Source organism: Trichechus manatus, unplaced genomic scaffold, assembly GCF_000243295.1.
Source record: "Trichechus manatus latirostris isolate Lorelei unplaced genomic scaffold, TriManLat1.0 scaffold00092, whole genome shotgun sequence".
Lineage (NCBI taxonomy): Eukaryota > Metazoa > Chordata > Mammalia > Sirenia > Trichechidae > Trichechus > Trichechus manatus.
Genome location: NW_004444028.1, coordinates 7,010,158 through 7,028,774, shown reverse-complemented (window position 1 = coordinate 7,028,774; position 18,617 = coordinate 7,010,158). Strand labels below are relative to the sequence as shown.

At 45.3% G+C, this 18,617-nt stretch overlaps 1 protein-coding gene across 3 annotated transcripts in view; it reads right to left on the bottom strand.

Moving 5' to 3' along the window:
- The window catches only part of ABCC5 (ATP binding cassette subfamily C member 5), an 83,408-nt gene that overhangs the window by 7,548 nt on the left and 57,243 nt on the right, over positions 1 to 18,617 (bottom strand). For all 3 annotated transcript variants that reach the window (XM_004382292.3, XM_023736805.1, XM_023736804.1), the window contains exons 21-26: positions 17,549 to 17,702; positions 17,331 to 17,459; positions 15,346 to 15,532; positions 12,873 to 12,962; positions 10,612 to 10,801; positions 6,741 to 6,900 (exon numbers count right to left, since the gene is read on the bottom strand). In XM_004382292.3, the coding sequence (XP_004382349.1) occupies positions 6,741 to 6,900; positions 10,612 to 10,801; positions 12,873 to 12,962; positions 15,346 to 15,532; positions 17,331 to 17,459; positions 17,549 to 17,702 (910 nt within the window). The remainder of the gene's footprint in view (positions 1 to 6,740; positions 6,901 to 10,611; positions 10,802 to 12,872; positions 12,963 to 15,345; positions 15,533 to 17,330; positions 17,460 to 17,548; positions 17,703 to 18,617) is intronic.

Sequence of the window (18,617 nt, the reverse complement as noted above, 5' to 3'; positions counted from 1 at the left end):
AATTATTTATTGACTTTATAACTACTGTTGTTTTATTAATTTTATTTCTTTAACAACTTGCTCCAAGTTCTTTAGAAGCATCTCTGGAAAGTCCTAATCAAACCCAGAAAGGAAGAACCCAACTCCATGGAAAATCATGACGGTTGGTTCCAAACAGCCGTCTTGTCCTGCTTTGCCTGGTCTCCTGCTTGCACTGCCCACCTTGGTCTCTACCCAGCTGGCACAGAACGCCATGCTGAGGAGTCACCTTTGCCCGTTGTGAGAACCAACCCCAACCTTGGGCAGTAGGAACTGGTGTTGGAGTCAACATGGCAGGAGGTTTAGCACCAGGCTCCTCTGTATCTTCGCCCTGCTCTGACTGTGGTTCCTGCTTAGAGTCATGGGACCCTCTTCTGTAGCTTGCATCTCCACGTTGTAATCAATCCAGCTCTGGTGATTAAACTCCTGTTGTGCTTCCAAGTGCTAAGTGCCCATCCTGACCGCCTACTCAGGTTCCCCAGGTTTGGGGCCTCGCCTTGCTCGGCTCCACGCTGAACTCCCAGGTTACAGGTATCAGCCAACTTGGGTCTGTGAATAGTGCCAAGTCTCTGCTGCTGTGTTCTGTCTGCCTGTGGAAAATCTACGTTCCCGAAGGCTGGATTCCAGCACCAGTAACTTGACAAACTGCCACTTGTGGCTCGATAGCTAATTCTAGATTTCTGGTTTAGCTTACGCCTCCTGCAGGAATGTTTAATTCCAGGTTTTGGATTTTACCACTCCGCTCAGATCCCTCCCACCTCTACGGGGCTGAGTCCTCTGCACGGAGTAAGACCTCAATCAATAGTCACGTGAGGCTGAGTGTGTCCACAGTGTTGGTTCCCAGGACAGCAATGTGTGGACAGTTCCCCTAGCCTTGGTCTAGGCCGTGATGCCTAATAATGTCATCAGATACCTCTTATCAGACAAGTACACATTACTAAGTACATAAAAGTGTGGTTGCCTGCTCACCGAGCAGCCCACCCCATCAGATTTTCTGCAGGTGAGGACTCAGCGAAGCTCCACCAGGCATGACATGCAATGTCCCCCTAGGCCCATCACACCACCTGACAGAGCCTTAGCAGACTAACCAATCGGTTCCAGGTACGTAAGGAATATTTACAATCATCCCCCCATCAAAAAAAAACCCACTGCCGTCAAGTCAATTCCAACTCATAGTGACCCTACAGGACCAAGTAGGACTGCCCCATAGGATTTCCAAGCAGCGGCTGGTGGATTCGAACTGCCGACCTCTTGGTTAGTAGTGGTAGCTCGCCGCAGCTCTTAACCACTGTGCCACCACGGTTCCTTACAACTTACAATCACCAGCAGGTGGTAAACATATACATTAAGGCAGGCGAGACTGGTCTTAGTGGGGAGCTCTATCAGGAACAGAAAAAATATGCCCTCATTAGAGAAGCCAGATGGTCCCGGGACTGACTCACAGACGGAACTGAGGGCAGTTACGCAGCCACGGCATCAGAAGCCGTCAGCTGAGAGGACAGAAAAAAAAAGATGTCTGAAACCCTGAATATGAGGGCACTTGTTTTTAATAGTCAGAGCTCTTGGGGTCCTATTGTTGCCCCAAAATACATTTTCATCTTTGCTTCTATTTTCTTTTTAGCCTGCTGGCCATTGCTACATGAGGCCTAGCAGCTCCTGCAGTAAAACGAAGCGGGCAGTTCACAATGTCTCTCGTCCACGGTGGGCGCCTCCTTAGAGGCCTAGGTCCCAAGAGCAGGAGGCTTCGGGACTCACAGACCATCTCTTATCAGGAAGATAAAGGAAGGCTCAAAATAGCTATTCAAAATTAAAGACCGATTTTCGGCCTTAGCTGTTAAGGGCAAGATAGGGCAAAAACAAACAAAGACAGTTAGAGGTGAAAAAAGGCAAAGGGGAAAGGGGAGTGAATGGAAAAGGCTGAAGAGGAGCAGAGAGGGTGGGGACGTTTTTTAAGATGGGAGGGGCCTGCACAAATCTGAAAGCACACGAGAAGGGTTGAAGAAGCTGGAAAAAGAAAGACCTCTGAGGCGGCAGGTCGGACTCTGGTTTCTGGAAACAGAGCACCTCTGGAGGTTGTCAACAGCGGTGTCGGGACCCAGGCTCCAGGAGGCAGTGTGCTGAGTGCAGTGACCAAGGGCCTGGCTGTTGCAGCCAGCCGGCCAGGTCCACGTTCCGGCAGCTGCTTAACCTGTCTGTGCCTCAGTCACTTCATCCACAAACCAGGCAGAGTTCTAGGACCTAGACCACATGCAGTCCTGAATATTAGAGGAATTAACACATGTAAAACGCTCACAACAGTCCCTGGTACATAGTAAGTTCCCGATAAGGTTGTCACTGTTGTTAGGTGCCGTTAAGTCGATTCCAACTCATACCAACCCCATGTGACAGAGGAGAACTGCCCCGTAGGGTTTTCTAGGCTGTCATCTTTCTGGGAGCACACCAACAGGTCCCAAAGCAGCTGGGTGGGTTAGAACCACCAACCTTTCAGTCCGCAGCCAAGTGCTTAACCATTGCAGCACCCGGGGTCCTTAAGGTTGGCTCCTGTTGTTGTTGTTGCTGCTGGTACTTTGCAGAGCGCTAGTGTCTGGCACAAACGATTTTCAACAAACGTTCGTTTCTATCTAGTACTGTTTATACCGTTAAGTCTAGACTTGGAATTACTTCCTGACATAGAAACTAGAAGCTTTTGGGGATTCCCAAGTTCCGCAGGGACACAAACTTTCCCAAAAGGAAATTAACAATAGAATAATTCAGAGACGAAACGGAAAGAGCCCGAGATTCTAAGAGCCTGCTTCTGCCACTTATGTCCCATCTCGAGTGCTAGCTGCTTCCGTCCGACAGTGCTCCGGGCCTAGGATGAACCCAAAACAGAACGAGGCAGTTGTAGATTCGGTCATTTTTGCTGTGACTAAGAGATGAAAGTCAGAGATAGTCCTCAAAGAAAAGAGAGGAATTTTAATGGGCAGATCCAAAGGGAGAGAGGGCTTCTGAATAGGAAGAAAGGAGGAGACTGCTTCTGGCTAATGAACAGATGCGAAGCAGAAACGCCCCAGGTGGGGCGAAGGGACCCATCACACAGAGGGACACCTAGACTCAGAGACGGGCTACTGAGTGATGGGGGAGGGTGACCAGTCTCCCTGAGGGGCAGAATGAGCCCCCGCCATGCCAGGCTTCGACAATCCACAGGACCGCAAGCACGCCAGCTGGGGGCTGTTAGGGCAGAGGCAAGGGTTGGATTTCCCGGGACCTCTGCGGAAAGGGAAAGGAAAGCTCTGCCGGTGTTTAAGCCCCCAATGAGGAAGGGCCTCTTTTCTTGAGGCTAACTTTCAGGACAAAAGGCAGAGGGAAAGGACTGGCCACAGGCCCAGAGGCCCATGAGCCCAGACGCAGGTGGATGGGGAGATATTGGATTGGACTCAGATTCTGGCTAATCTAAGGAAGGGTGTGGCCCCAAATTATAGGGTCTATAATTCGAAAGATAGATATCCTAGCCATCAGTGAGCTGAAATGGATGGATACTGGCCATTTTGAATTGAACAATCATATGATCTACTATGCCAGGAATGACAAATCTCCTGCAAAAGACTCCTTCAAAGTGTTAAAAAGCAAAGATGTCAGTTTGAAGAATAAGGTGCGACTGACTCAAGCCATGGTACTTTCAATGGCCTCACGTGTGTGAAAGCTGGACAATGAATAAGGAAGACTGAAGAAGAACTGACACCTTTGAATTAGGGTGTTCGTGAAGAATATTGAATATACTATGGACTGCCAGAAGAACGAACAAATCTGTCTTGGAAGAAGTACAGCCAGAATGCTCCTTAGAAGAGAGGATGATGAGACTTCATCTCACGTACTTTGGACGTGTTATCAGGAGGGATCAGTCCCTGGAGAAGGACATCGTGCTTCGTAAAGCAGACAGTCAGCAAAAAAGAGGAAGACGCTCAACGAGATGGACTAACACAGTGGCTTCAAAATGGGCTCAAACGTAGCAAGGATTGTAAGGCTGGTACAGGACCAGGCAGTGTTCTGTTCTGTCGTGCACAGGGCTGCTATGAGTCAGATCTGACTCACCAGCACCTAACAACAATAATGTAATTCAGATTATACGTGCACATAGAATTAAGACATCTATACCTTGTAACTTTCTCTGAGTTTTGGTTGATTTTGGTTTAACTTGCTTTCCCTGTAAGGATTTCTCGCAAGTTTTAATTGCTTGTTGGTATCTCAAGGAGAAGACGTGCCCACTCCCAATACTGGTTAACGGCTGTGCAGATACAGTTCCACATTTATAGTCTACAAGAGGTAGCTAAATATATAGCCAATCTATCCTGCTCTTACCTTGGGAAACTTACTATAGGCTTTCTAATCTTCTAAGAAAAGCAAAAGAACACCCAAAGCTGAATGTTCTTTGGGATCTGTAAGAAACCTTATGGGACAAAGGGAGAAGGATAGAAGGTCTGGGATTTAATATTTCATAAGTCAATGTCTACTCCTGACTGAAGAAGCTAAAATTACAGCCAGCAGAAAATTAAACTTGTGTGATTTCCTAAGCTTGCACAGCTACCTGCCCGAACAGCACTCTGTGCTCGGGAACTAAAAATAGAAGACAGCAGCCCATCACCCACCACAGCTTGTCCACAAATCAGTAAAGACTCCCTGAAGGAGAGAACAAATGGTCCCTCTTCCCACAGAAGCTCTACTTCCATGATGTTCTACAAATACCGTCTGCACGTGCCTGCTGGTCAATTCTGAACCTTTTACTCTGGAAGTCCCTGATTCACAAGCCCAAACGAAGCTCTGTGAGAATTTTAAACTTAAAATTGAGGTTTTCTGGTGGTGGCATTTTCAAGAGCAGTTCAGCATGCCTTATTTCTTGATTCTTCTCCAAATGATGATTAAAAACAAACAAAAATATATGGTTCTTTTTCTTGAGCTAAGAATTACAAGGCAGATTTTATTCTCAAAGACATTCCTGTGGCATCTAAAAATCGGGCGATTTATGGGAAGAAGAGCAGAACTGGCAATGTGTACTGAGTTCTTAGTAATGTTGAAAGATACCATTAAAATTGGCAACTTTAGCAGACCTAGGAGAGATGAGGCCCTGGTGGCAAAGTGGTTAAGAGCTACGGCTGCTAACCAAAAGGTCAACAGTTCGAATCTACCAGCCACTCCCTGGAAAACCTATGGAGCAGTTCTACTCTGTCCTGTAGGGTCACTATGAGTCGGAATCAACTCGATGGGAATGGGTTTGGTTTTCGTTTTTTTCTTAGGACAGATGAGAGCATGGAGCAGGAGGAAGATGGAGGATGGGTGATGAAGATGATGAGAGCAGCTACTGTTTACTGAATGTGTCCTATTTGTCAGGCTCTGCGCTTGCACATGGCACAAATGGTTTGTGCTCTACTACTAACCAAAAGGTTGGTGGTTCAAATCTACCCAGTGGCACCACGGAAGAAAGTCCTGGTGATCTACTTCTGTAAGATCACAGCCATTGAAAACTCTATGAAGCACAGTTCTGCTCTGAAACACGTGGGGTCTTCATGAGTCAGAATCGACTGGATGGCAACAAGTTTGGTGTTTGGGTTTATGCTTGTATAACTTGTATCAACTGATTCGATCTTCACAACCACACATCCAAGATTCTATTTGTACGTGTGTGCTTTTCTTTCTTTCTTCTTACCAACTTTGTTAAGAAGAGGAAGGGATCTAAGATGCATCAATTGGTCCCAACCCACCTGGCGCAAAGGAGAATGAAGAACACCATAGACACAAGAAAACTATTAGCCCAAGAGACAAAAGGGCCACATAAACCAGAGACTCCATCAGCCTGAGACCAGAAGAACTAGATGGTGCCCAGCTACCACAAGGACCGCCCTGACAGGGAACACAACAGAGAGTCCCTGATGGAGCAGGAGAAAAGTGTGGAGCAGAGCTCAAATTCATATAAAGAGACCAGACTTAATGGTCTGACTGAGACTGGAGGAACTCCCGAAGCCATGGCCCCTAGACGCTCCATTAACCCAGAACTAAAACCATTCCCAAAGCCCACTCTTCAAACAAAGATTAGACAGGACTATAAAACATAAAATAACACTCATGAAGAGTGTACTTTTTAGTTCAAGCAGATACACAAGACCAAATGGGCGGCTCCTGTCCGGAGGCAGGATGAGAAGGCAAGAAGGGACAGGAGCTGGCTGGATGGACATGGGAAACCCAAGGTAGAAAGGAGGAGTGTGCTGTCACATTACAGGGATTGCAACTAGTGTCACATAACAATATGTGTATAAATTTTGTATGAGAAATTAACTTGAGCTGTAAACTCTCACCTAAAGCACAATGAAAAAAAAAAAAGAAGAGGAAGGGGCTGCACCTCTTTGCATTCAGCTCTGGGGCTGGTTCTAGATTCAGTATTATCCCCATTATACAGATGAGGAAACGGGCTTTGAGTGGTTACGTAGCTTGTCCCAAGTCACAGAGCAGAGATCTGAGCCCAAATCTACGTGACTTCTTTTCCACCGCTGAAAGGCCTCCCTGCCCGGTTTCATTAACAAAGCGGCGTGGACAGGCAGCTGCCGCTCACTTCCGCTGTGGGAAACACACGGAGCAGTGGGAAAGCACTTTCCCAGACGCCACTTGGTCTCGCTCTGAGAGGGAGGCTCCAACACCGTGGTCCCACCAGGCCTCCGGGTGAAGGCACGAGCCACCTGGTGCCCACGGCCTACCTGACAGTGCCACCGAACAGCACTGGCTCCTGCGGGATGATGGAGAGCTTGCTTCGGAGGTCGGCGAGGCCAATGTCACTGATTCTCACTCCGTCGATTTTGATACAGCCTCCAGACAACTCCACCAGGCGGAAGAGGGCCATCCCCAGAGAGGACTTCCCTGACGAGGCAGAAGACATGCAGGAAAGTCGTTCAGTTAGCAAATAAAAGCTGGTTTACTCTCAGGGCAAAATCTTCTACTGTTCTATTTCTGTTCAGCTGTTAAGTCAACTGGTTAAGTGAGATAATGCATAAGATAAGAAACAGAAAAAAGTGACTGGATTTCCTCAGCTATCAAGCATATGCATTTACATCACAGCTTCAGCCTAAGGACTGGGAGGGACTGTCACACCTTCATGACAGTGAAAGGGAAAACAAAATACCTCCTTCTCACCTGAGGAGAGGGCCCTCCTCACCTGAGGAGCAGGGACTCAGGGGTTAATGCTTCTCAGGCAGTAGGAGGAAAGCTCTTACACGAGGGAGCTAGGGGTACACCAGAGGACAAGGTGTGTCTTGTCTCCTCTGTCCTCTCGCTGTAGCTGAGAGAGAACCAAGAAAGGGCATCTCATTGCCACCACAGCAGCTGGAAAACGGAAGCAGTTCCGGGGGTAAACACACAGAGGGGAGGAGGGGGTATTTTGTATGAATTTTGTGTAAATACACGAGTGCCTATAGATGACACTGCCCAGAGAGGGGACTCTGGTAGAGAAGTGGGTTTGGGGGAAGAACATAACGTGTTCAGTAGCATGGCGATGAGTGGAACAGTTTTTCTTAACTGAATCTTTATTTAAAAAGTTATATACGTAATACAAGAACACAATTATCAATCTCCCATCATCTTACTACACATTTTCCTTCAGTCTTTATCCCCCGAGTTGAGATCATACCAGAGATACGATATTGTGATTACTTTTCTTTTCACTTAACATTATGTAACAAGCACCCAACTATAATATTAAAAAAAAATTTCAAGATAAAATTTTAGTGGCTGCAACATATTTCATCATGTGGATGTACTGTCAGTCATGACACTGGTACCCTGATGCTGGACATGTGGTTTATTTAAAACTTATTATCACAAAGTTGTGACTTATATATCTCATCTTTCAAATTTTACTCCAACCTCAGATGGCTTCCTGAGCATGGATTTCAAGAAATGAAATTACTGAGTCAAAGGATATAAACATTTAAAACATGCTTCTCTATATAGTGCCAAATTAAAAAAAAAACAAGGTTTGAAATAGTCTTGTCTACCTTTCTGTAAACTGGATTCATGGTTTAGATTTAGAACTGCAGTTCCTTGCCTTAGCCAGATGCCTGGTTCTTTTTCTTTTTTTTTTAAAAAAAGAAAATTATTTTATTTTTGTTGTTGTTGAGAATATACACATCAGAACATAACCCAATTCAACCCTTTCTACATGTACAGTTCAGGGACACTGATTACGTTCTTCGAGTTGTGCAACCACTCTCACCGTCCTTTTCTGAGTTGTTCCTCCCTCATTAACATAAACTCACTGCCCCCTAAGCTTCCCATCTATTCTTACAAGTTGCTGTTGTCAGTTTGATCCCATATAGACAGATCTTAAAAGAAAAGAACACAATGCTCAAGGCAGACACTCTTTACTAGTTAAGCTAAACTACTATTTTTGTCTTAAGAAGACTACAGGGGGTACTTTTGTTTAAGATGTAAGGGTTAAAGACTATCCGGGGACAATAGTTTCAGGGGTTCATCCAGCCTCAGAAAGTCTGGATTCGGTGAGAATTTGAAATTCTCTTCCGTATTTTCCGCCTTTCGATTACATATGCTTGGTTCTTGACCCTCCTACTAACCCCCTGCCTCTGTTTCCTTGCTGAGATCACCACGAGGCTGTCCACGCAGTGGTCATTAAGGGTACAAGCATCCTGCCTTGTCCCAGCGTGTGCGGTTATATCCCAGCTGTTGGGATCTGCGCCCGGGGCAAACTTCTGCCAAACAACTAATGAGACTCTGCAAACATCTTTCTTCCTAACACAGCAATCCTCACGTCCATCTACCAGAAATGGGTTAGGAAATCTGAGTCCATGTAGCAGGCCTGCTCGTTCTTTCTCTCTTGTTGAGCTTTAGGTGAACGTTTACAGAGCAAATAAGTTTCTTGTTAGGACTGTTCTAAATGAGGCCTTCTCCTCCTAGAAGTAAATTTCTTCACTCAGGATTGGCGGACCTGTTATTGGACCCCTCCTCAGATATAAGAGGAAGGGGACACTCCCTCAGCGTTAAGGCATTCTTTGTTTGTTTTAAGATCCAAGCTAAGGAAGGAACGGTGCTGGACTTGGTCAAATTGTTCCACTTCAACAAAAGATGCCTAGGTATGGGTCATCTGGACTGGAAGACGTTTGCACCGATGGAATGTGCTGGCAAAAAAGGCAAGAACATCCTCACGGTGATGTCCTTGACCATGAGCACGGCAGAGCCAGGGCCTATGAGCCTTGGAAGAAGCTGTGTTAGGATTAGAAATTAGATTTTGTAAGGCGGGCTATTTATAATTACTTAATTTTTCTTCCGTATTTCTCTTCTGTCACTGCGCAGGGTTTAATAAAGGCTGGCTTACCTGTCTTAAGGGGAAATCACAGGAAGGAACACAGCCAGAGCCTTCAAGAGAGCACTGAGCTCCTGGGAGCCAATATCACAGAGGAGATTCGAGAGGGAGCAAAGTAAGCTGGGACAGCCACCCTCCTTGGCTGAAGATTCTCTTTCCGGCATGAAAAACCTGGTGGTGGTCTTGTCTTAGTATGAGAGAAATAGGAAATGGCCTTCTACTTCTTAGCCGTTTCTTTAAATTGCCCAGAAAAAATGAAAGGCCTTTTTTTCTCTTTTCTTTTTACAGCAAGAAAAAAAGCAGGAAGAGCTTTGTTGCCAAGGAAACACAGAGCCCAGAAAGCTAATGACTTTGGAACCAAGAGCTCTCTCATTCATGCTATGTTAAACAGGGCAGTAAAAGAAGATTCCATCTCTGAAACGCTACTCAGGGAGGAGAGAGGGAAAAGAAAGAAATTACTCAAGCCCTGACCCTAGAAATCTAAAGGGTAGATAGTAACACATTTCTAAGAATATGAGTGAAGTAAAGGAAGGCCAATTGTCTATTTGTTTGCAACGGATGTCAGCCCAATAAAATGATTTCCGCCTTCAAAGGGACAGAGGCTCCTTATTCAGAGCTGTGTCAGCTTCTGACAAATACCGGCCGTGCTGGTACCACATCACAAAGTTCTGACTTGATGTAAACAAGAAGGTTCACTGCATTGCTGCTTATACTGGTGAAAATGTCAACAATCTCAACGCCGTCCACCTGGGGATTGGTTAAATGTAAATGATGGTACATCCATAAAACAGAGTATGAAAAGACGCTGCATAAAAATTATGTCACAGAATATTAACTGGCATGGACAAACACTAATAATTTAGAAAGCAGGCCAAGAAACTATGTGTAAAATAATCTCATTTTTGTAAATATGTGTGCTGATAGAAAAAGTCTAAGAAAATATTCACTAAAATGTTAACAGCAGTTACCTGTGAGTAGTGGAATTATGGGTTATTTTTCCCCTTTGGGCTTGTTGTATATTCCAAGTGTTCTGGAACTTTTATAATTAGAAAAAGCATGACATGTTATAAACACAGGGCTAACAATGAACCTAGAAAATTGGCTTCAGAAGGGTCTGAGGCACTAATCAGTCACCTAACAAAGATCTGGCTGAAAGGGATAAAAGCAATATATTAAGCGAACAGCAAATCATGAACCCCAAACTAAATTCACACAGGTCCAAACGTTTCTCCAAAGAGGACTCTGCCTGTCCTTACCCGATCCTGTCCGCCCCACGATGCCGATCTTCTCCTTAGGTTTGATGGTGAAGGACACTTTCTTCAGGACCAGAGGGAGATTTTCTCTGTATCTCATCTCTGCGTTCTCGAAGGTCACCTCTCCTTGCTGGGGCCAGTCAGGAGACGGAGCCTTGTTCTTAATTCTGGCAGGTGCTTCCAAGGAGAGAGTCTGGGGAGACACAAGAGGCTAGTTCAGATCGACCACACAGATTCTGGGGGAGGTGGCAAGGCTCTGTCATGGAGGAGTAAAAGCAGGACAACCACAGAGGCAGCTGCCACCCTGTCCTTTTGCTATGGAAGATCCCTTGGCACCAAACTTACCACCACTAAACTCGGCAGAGATGGAGTACCATGGCTACTAAGTACCAACAGCTACCAAGCAGCAGCTTGGGGCAGTGCAGCGGTTTTGAAACTGCCTTTTGTCTTGAGGGATCCTTCCACATCACGGCCTTGGGGGCCGTGGGAAAACCTAAGGGGTGGGACAAGAGGCCTTCCACCTCTCCTCAACCACACTAGTTTTTATTGGGATTCCTTGTAAACATTCCACTCGAAACAGGATTCTACCATTTGAAAACCACTGTCCTAGACCAGAAGGAAGGAGATGGACATTGACTGAACACCTAATCAGATCCTGGCATCCTGACATCTCAGTCCTTTTAGGAGACACAGACTCTTGCCTCAGCTCTGCCACTAGGAGCTGCGTGACCTGGACACGTCACTTCCCCTCTCTGGGACTTAGAGTCTCAGCTGTAAATTGTGGGGACTGAATCAGATAATCTTGGGAATCTATTCTAGTTTTAAAATACTATATAACTGCTTGGGTAATTTTTGTCACCAGTAGTCACACCTTACAACGTTTTAAAACTCTGTGGCAACCAGCTATGGGGCTCATAGCCTCATAGGGAAATAAGGGCCAAAGACTGCAGTGCTCCAGGGGTGGTGTATAAAGTCTAGGACTCCAAGCTGGAAGGACTCTGCTGGGACAGGCATCCAGGTTGGGGACGGGCAGCAGGAAGCCAGTCCTTGGAGAGATGACTGGTCTGTAGGATCCACTCTGTACCACCTCTGACCATCACAACGTGCTCAGTGAGAGCGACATTAAACACTCTGCATGCGCATGTTCACACACGTATCCGCCACTGACCACAGCGGTGGGCAGAGAGGCCGACATACAAACAAAGAACGGCCGTGAGACTTGATCTGTAAGCTTTCATTCAAAGCACAACAACAATAACAAAAAGAATAGCTACTGGCAGATACACGAGACAGCTAGCTGCCACTCTTTCTGAAAAGAATCATTTGTAAGTTTAAGATACATCCTACAGCTAACGAGGTTCACTGTCAAAACCAAACGTTCAGTGAAGCGGGTCTCTGCCAGAAAACACAGTTTACATACACTCAGCTCTCAACTGAAAGGGCAGTTTGTCAAAACTATGTAAGTCAATTCCTTGGAACTTGGAATGTATTCTTTCCATGTAAACAATGCTGTGAATGCTGGTCAAGTCTCAGGGCAGTTCACAAAATACATAACACTTGACACGGAGTTAAATTTCAGAATCCTAACTACTCAAGACTCAATTTTCTTTCGGCAGAAAATTGCTTTCAGATTCCCAACAACGACACCAGCAAGATGCTGCCCACAGCAAGGATGCAGGTGCTCCTGGGGGAAGGTGAGGAGGGCTAGACAAGCTCGGTATCAATTAAGTTAACTGGTTTCTAAGCCGTGGATGCAGTTTAGAATTCGCCATGGAGCATGGGTCAATTGAGAACACAGAAGCCCATTCCTCCTCTTCCTCATCATCTTCACCACTCTACCCCCCAACCTCCCGCTTCAGACTTCCCGGAGATGAGGCTCACGTGTGTGCTTTTGTCTAACGCTCAACAGGAGGTTCTTAACTACCCCTGGTTAAGAACAGCTGAACCAGACAAAGAAAGAAGGCAGTACGTGGTTTTAAATCATGTAAGCAAAATGAATGCTACATTAGTCAACTAAAGTGAACGGACAAGCTCCTCAACACTTGGGATATGAAGTCAATGAACATAAACTCTCAACTGGACACAATTCATATTCTTAGAAACCCTAATGATAGTCTCTTCTCCATCCTAAGCATGCCCAAGAGACTGTGGGGTAAGATAAGGCAGAGACGATGGGTCTCCTCCTTACACATCCATCGGAGTCACTGAAGGTGAATACGACCCCATGAAGGGCTGATGAGTCACGGGACGGCAGGCAGACTGACCTTAATGTAGTGGTTGATCCTCTCCACCGAGGTGAATCGAGCTTCCGTCTCGGATGCCAGTCTGACAGTGAACTGGAACAGCCCCGTTAACTGATAATGGCAAGTGAAAACCCAAGAGTGAACTCATCATCGGTGCCAGAGAACCTCCTTCATCTGGGGAACCCTAACTCAATTACAGGAACTGTGGTGAAGTGAGGAGCTCTGGTGGCACAGTGCTTAAGAGCTCGGCAGCCAACCAAAAGGTCAGCAGTTTGAAGACACCAGCCACTCCTTGGAAACCCTGTGGGGCACTTCTACTCTGTCTTATGAGGTCACTACGAGTCAGAATCCACTCAATCGCGATGGGTTTGGTTTTTGGTTTTTTGGTGGTGAAATGAGTTCCTTCATGTGACCTTTTGCCTTGGTTCTTTGGAAAAACAGCGTAAGATTTTTCGTCAAACCCTGAGGAGTTTACCTTTGCCCTAGTTTCTAGTTTGAGGGTTTGTTACTTTTGTCCAGGTCGATTGACATTTCCTAGGTAAGCTGTAAACAATTTGGTTTGACAGCTTTTGTCCAGTCCTGGGAGAGAGCTTGCCCTGTGACTGGTATGCAACTTGTAGGGATTGGACTATGCAGATGAGGTGAGTTGTAGCCTACTATGCAAATGAAGTGCCTGTGGCTGATCAGTTTGTGGCCTACCCGCTGGGAGGTACCATGCCTTGAAATTGACAAGGGAGGGATGTACTTTCCACTTTGGGGGAGTCTTTCAGACTTTGCCTACATGCTCCCTGATCCTCAGTTGTGGCCTGTTGATACTGATCCCAAGCTGTACCCTGTTCTTTAATAAACAACTTAACTCTAAGTACAGTTTGTGAGTTCTGTGAACCCAAACAGGGAAATGAAGAGTGCTGAGGGGAGGGAGAGTGGCCGGTGTCAGGATGGAGTGGTACAGCAGCCTGGAGAACGTGGAAATCTGGGATACATTTGACCTCTGCCTCACAGGAATTGGCTTTCTGCTGATTCTTATATTTGGAGTTATTCATACAGGAACCCACTGGGCACACACCGCAGCTGGTTTTAGGGACTGTGTGTTCTCTTAACCTTGAACAAATGGAGACAACAACCTGTGAGCAACTAGTGAGAGTGCTTCGAGGAAGGTCAAACAAGACCTGGGGCTGAGTGAACCGTGAATTCAGAGCCCCTGTGAACTCCAGACTGAAGGTTCTGGAACAGAGCATAGACTACACGCAGTCTTCCCCAAGGCATAAGGAAGTCTGCATAACACAGACAGACATCTGTGCATCTGTGAAGACACACATCTCTAGGGTTCCTCTGGCTACTTCCTTATTTTTAGCTTTTTAATATGGAAACATGTAAAACATGTACCAGAGTAGAGAGAATAGTATAAAGAACCCCCATGTGCCAATCACTCAGCTTAAAAAGTTGTCAGCTTACAGCCAGTATTGTTTCATCTATACCCCTACCCAGTTCCCCTCTCCTGTACTGTTTGGAAGCAAATCCCTGATATCCCCTCATTTCATCCATAAATACTTCAATTTGTATCTCTTGAAAGTATAAACCAAAACCAAACCCTTTGCCATCAAGTCGATTCTGACTCATAGCGACCCTACAGGACAGAGCAGAACTGCCCCATAGGGTTTCCAAGGAGTGGCTGGTGGATTCAAACTGCTGACCTTCTGGTTAGCAGATGAGCTCTTAACCACTGCGTCACCAGGACTCCCTAAAGTATACTCTTTAAAAATACAATTCAATAATCTTAGCACACCTAAAAAAATAATAATTCCTTAAAATCTTATCTTCAAATAAGTAGTCAGTGTTCAAGTTCTCAATTATTGGCTAAGCTATTTACAGACCTTCAATCATCCTTAACCCAAAAAAGACCAAACCCGTTGCCGTCGACTCAATTCCAACTCATAGTGATCCCATAGGACAGAGCAGAACTGCTTCGTAGGGTTTCCAAGCAGCAGCTGGTGGATTCCAACTGCCGACCTTTCAGTTAGCAGCCGAACGCTTAACCACCGTGCCACCGGGGCTCCACCAGTAATCCCTACAAGGGTTTACATATTTAACAGCACTAGGAAAATCAGGGGTCTGGCAGGAAAATGCACATAAGAAGCATATTGAAGGGGCAGCATTTCTTAGAAGGCTAGGAAGAGGCCAGAGATGAGAGGTTAGTGAAGACTTAGTTAAGAAACAACTTGCAATGTTATGTTTTCTTTATGAAGAAAACAGCACCTGTTTCTTACATGCAACCAAATTAAATCCCTTCTTTCCTAGACACCACCCTTGCCTCTCTCCCTTCTCTGCCTGCCCCAACCAAATACAGATTGCCATTGCCAAATGAGAGCAAGAGGTGCTCTAGAGGTCCCCAGGGGAAGCGATGGCAGAGGGTGGAGCCCCCACCTCACTCTTCCAGCCCAACACAGACAGGGCTCAGGGGAGCAGAGATGATGCTCTGATCCCAGATACTGACCTGGACAGCGTAAGAGATGGCGAGACCCGCGTAGGCCGGGGGGATCCTTCCATGCATGAGGACAATCATCAGCCCAGTGGTGGTGATCAGGGCGATGCTGATCAGGTCCAGCCGCACGGCCAGCCACCTCATGGCACACGTGAACAAGAAGAAAGGGGCTTGGTTGTTATCCAGTAGCTCCTGGTACCTGTGAGGAAGACAGACGCCTGATGGGCAAATGCAGCACCACACGACGCTGTCAGGGAGGATGTCCAAGCTTCGGTGGATTTCGGAATGGGGGGCAGATATTTAAGTACTTCCTGCTTGTAACTCGGAGTACAACAGGAAACTTCAGGAGGGCAGATGATTCCAGGCCTCATGCTTAGGAGGCTTTCTCCTCACACATAGGGTTTTCTAGTTTTTCCTTTCAAAGAAACATATTGAAGGTGTTAGGGACAAAAATTTAATTTAACAACAGGAGGGAAGTATGGGAAAGGTGACAAAACAAGGAGGCTTGTGCTAAGGTTTAGAAAAACGTCTTATAGGTCAGGGGTTATTTTCTCAAAGAAAGAGAAGTCACGTAGGCCAACAGCAGAAATGGTCCAAGTCTAGAGGAAAAAAACTCTTAGGCTGAATATGAGCAGGCTGAAAGGATCTGCCGACACATCACACTGGGCAAACGGTACTTGTTTCCCAGGGCCGTGGAGCGAAGAACCAGGAGCAGTGAGCTAAACCAGAGCAGAAGGGACTTTGACATGGCACCAGAGAGGCCTTCTGAGGTGGGGACCCCACTGTCACCAGGGGCCCTAGAGAGCAGATCAGAACCACGTGAAGGCTCAGGGTGCCGTGCACAAATAACTCCAGAGCAGGAAGTCTTGCCAAGCAAATGCTCTTTACTTTAAAAAAACCCGATCTTCTCTTCTTAAAAGAAAAATATGTGCTCTTTAGAGAAAATTTAGAAAATGCAATAAAACAGAGAAACAAAATGTAAAATTCCAGTAATCTCATTACCCAGTTGAAACCAGGGTTCACATTCTGCTGCATTTTCTTCCAGCATTGTTTTTTCCATGCATGTATACTTACTGTATGTGTATATATAACACACCTATCACGCACAACACACTTCACTTAGTTCCCTTAAAGTAAAGACGTATTTTCCTGAGTGGTTTAACATTTTCTATAAAACTGTTTTTTTTTTTTCCCTAGCCTTCCTAGTCTACATCTTCTTTCTAAATTAATTAATTAATTTTTTTGGCACAGGTGATGTATGCACAAAATAGAAAATTTAAAAGGCTCAGAAGGTTTTATCATGAAACTCAGTCTCTGTCCCACCCATCCTTGAGCTCTCAGTTCCCCCTTCAGGAGGCAACTCTTAGCCAGTTCCCTGTGTCTCCTTTCAGAGATGTTCTGAAGGTTATACACGCGACACGTACTTCACGGGCAGCACACCACACACACGTATCTGTACCTTGCTCCTCCACTACTCGATCGTGGAGATTATGGCCTCTCAGTACCCCTAGAGCAACCTCATTGTTTTAGGGGCCACAGAGAATTCCACTGTATGGGTACACCACAGCTTATCTAACCAGTCCTCTGCTGAAGGACACTGAGGTTCTTCTCAATCTCTTATTAATACAAAATCTCCACAACGACTATCCATGTATGTACATTTTGCAAATAACGTTCAATGGCTAAATAAAATGCCAGTCTAATGCCAATGGCTACGTTTTACTATTCAAAAAGAGCAAAACTCCATCAAATATAGCCACCCAAGACTGAAAAGCAACAGAATCCAAACCTGTGTTTCTGGCTTCTCATTTGCTTACAAGGGAGTCCCACCAAGCAAATGAATTTTAATCAGAGACCATTCTCCCCTTAAATCACTAATTCCCTGAGTAATGACCAGTACAATCTCCAACTCTGGCTTTGAAGTGACTCATAGACGCTTACAAAATGCCTGGGATGCTGGCTCCCCCTGTCGCCCTCTGGCTCCCATCAGCACTGACCTGTGCAGAAATTCCTGCCCTTTGTTGTAGGCGTGGATGGTGGCAAGGCCCTGAATGCTGGATGTGATGTGGGACAGGAAAGGTGACTGCGTGATGTTGTCCAGACGCTTCAGTTCTCGAATTAAAACCCTGCAGAGAAAATGAGTTCTGTGTCAGAGTGGTCAACTAGCAACACTGGCTTCATCCTGCACTGGCAGATGTGAGAGCTTCCTGTTTACCTGGAGACAACGTGGAGAACTGTGAAGAGGATGACGAGGGGGCCCACTGCCACAAGGAACCAAGGAAAAATGCCTGCGATCATCCCAAGACAGAAGAACACCAGGATGACATTCTGGATGAACATCTCAGCCTGGAACGGCAGGCGCACATCAACTGGGGACCACAAAGGATAAATGTCAGACTACTGGGATTCAAAAACAAGGAAAACGGAACCAAAAATTAAAACAAACAAAAAGAGGCTCCACCCCTGGCTACTATTACGGAACATCTGGATCAAAGATTATAGAAAAATCCTGACCAAAAGGGGGAAAATGCAAAACAGAATTTCAAATTCTAATGGAAGCTGACTTTCTGGAGCCACTAAGGCTAGATGAACCCCCAAAACTATCATCCTAAGATAATCTTTAAATCTTTAACCAAAAATATCCCCTGAAGTCTTCTTCCAACCAAACAATATTTTAGCTTAATTAGTAAAGCATGTCTGCCTTGAGCATTGTGCTCTTTTTAAAGAACTATCTATATGGGATCAAACTGACAATAGTAACTTGAAAGGATAGATAGGAAGCTTAGGAGGCAGTGACTTTATGTTGAGGGAATTGCTTCTATTACCAAAGCCATTATTCTCCAACTACTGATCCTTTTTTCTCTGTTTCCAACTTTCAAATTCCAATCACCAGTAATTACCAATGATGCATCTTGACTGCGAGTTAGATCAATTTCAGACTGCAGAAGTTCGTAAAAATCTTCAATTTCTTCATCTTTGGCATTCCTTCTTTAACTTAGTAATATGAATTTAAGGTTCCTCTACTTTTTTTTTAAAGGGAGGGGAAGTATTTGGTTTTTATTGTATTATTCTTTGTGCTTTTTTGTATTTTTAAAATTAATTTTTAAAAGCATAATACATGCGCATTGTAGAACATTAGAAAATGCAGAAAAGTATAAAGACAGAAATGGAACGCATCCATAATTCTACTATAAATATTTTGGTATTCTTTCCAGTTTTAAATAATTTTTAAAAACAATGTCCCTACACATATTTACATTCTGCTTTGTGACTTAATATGATAT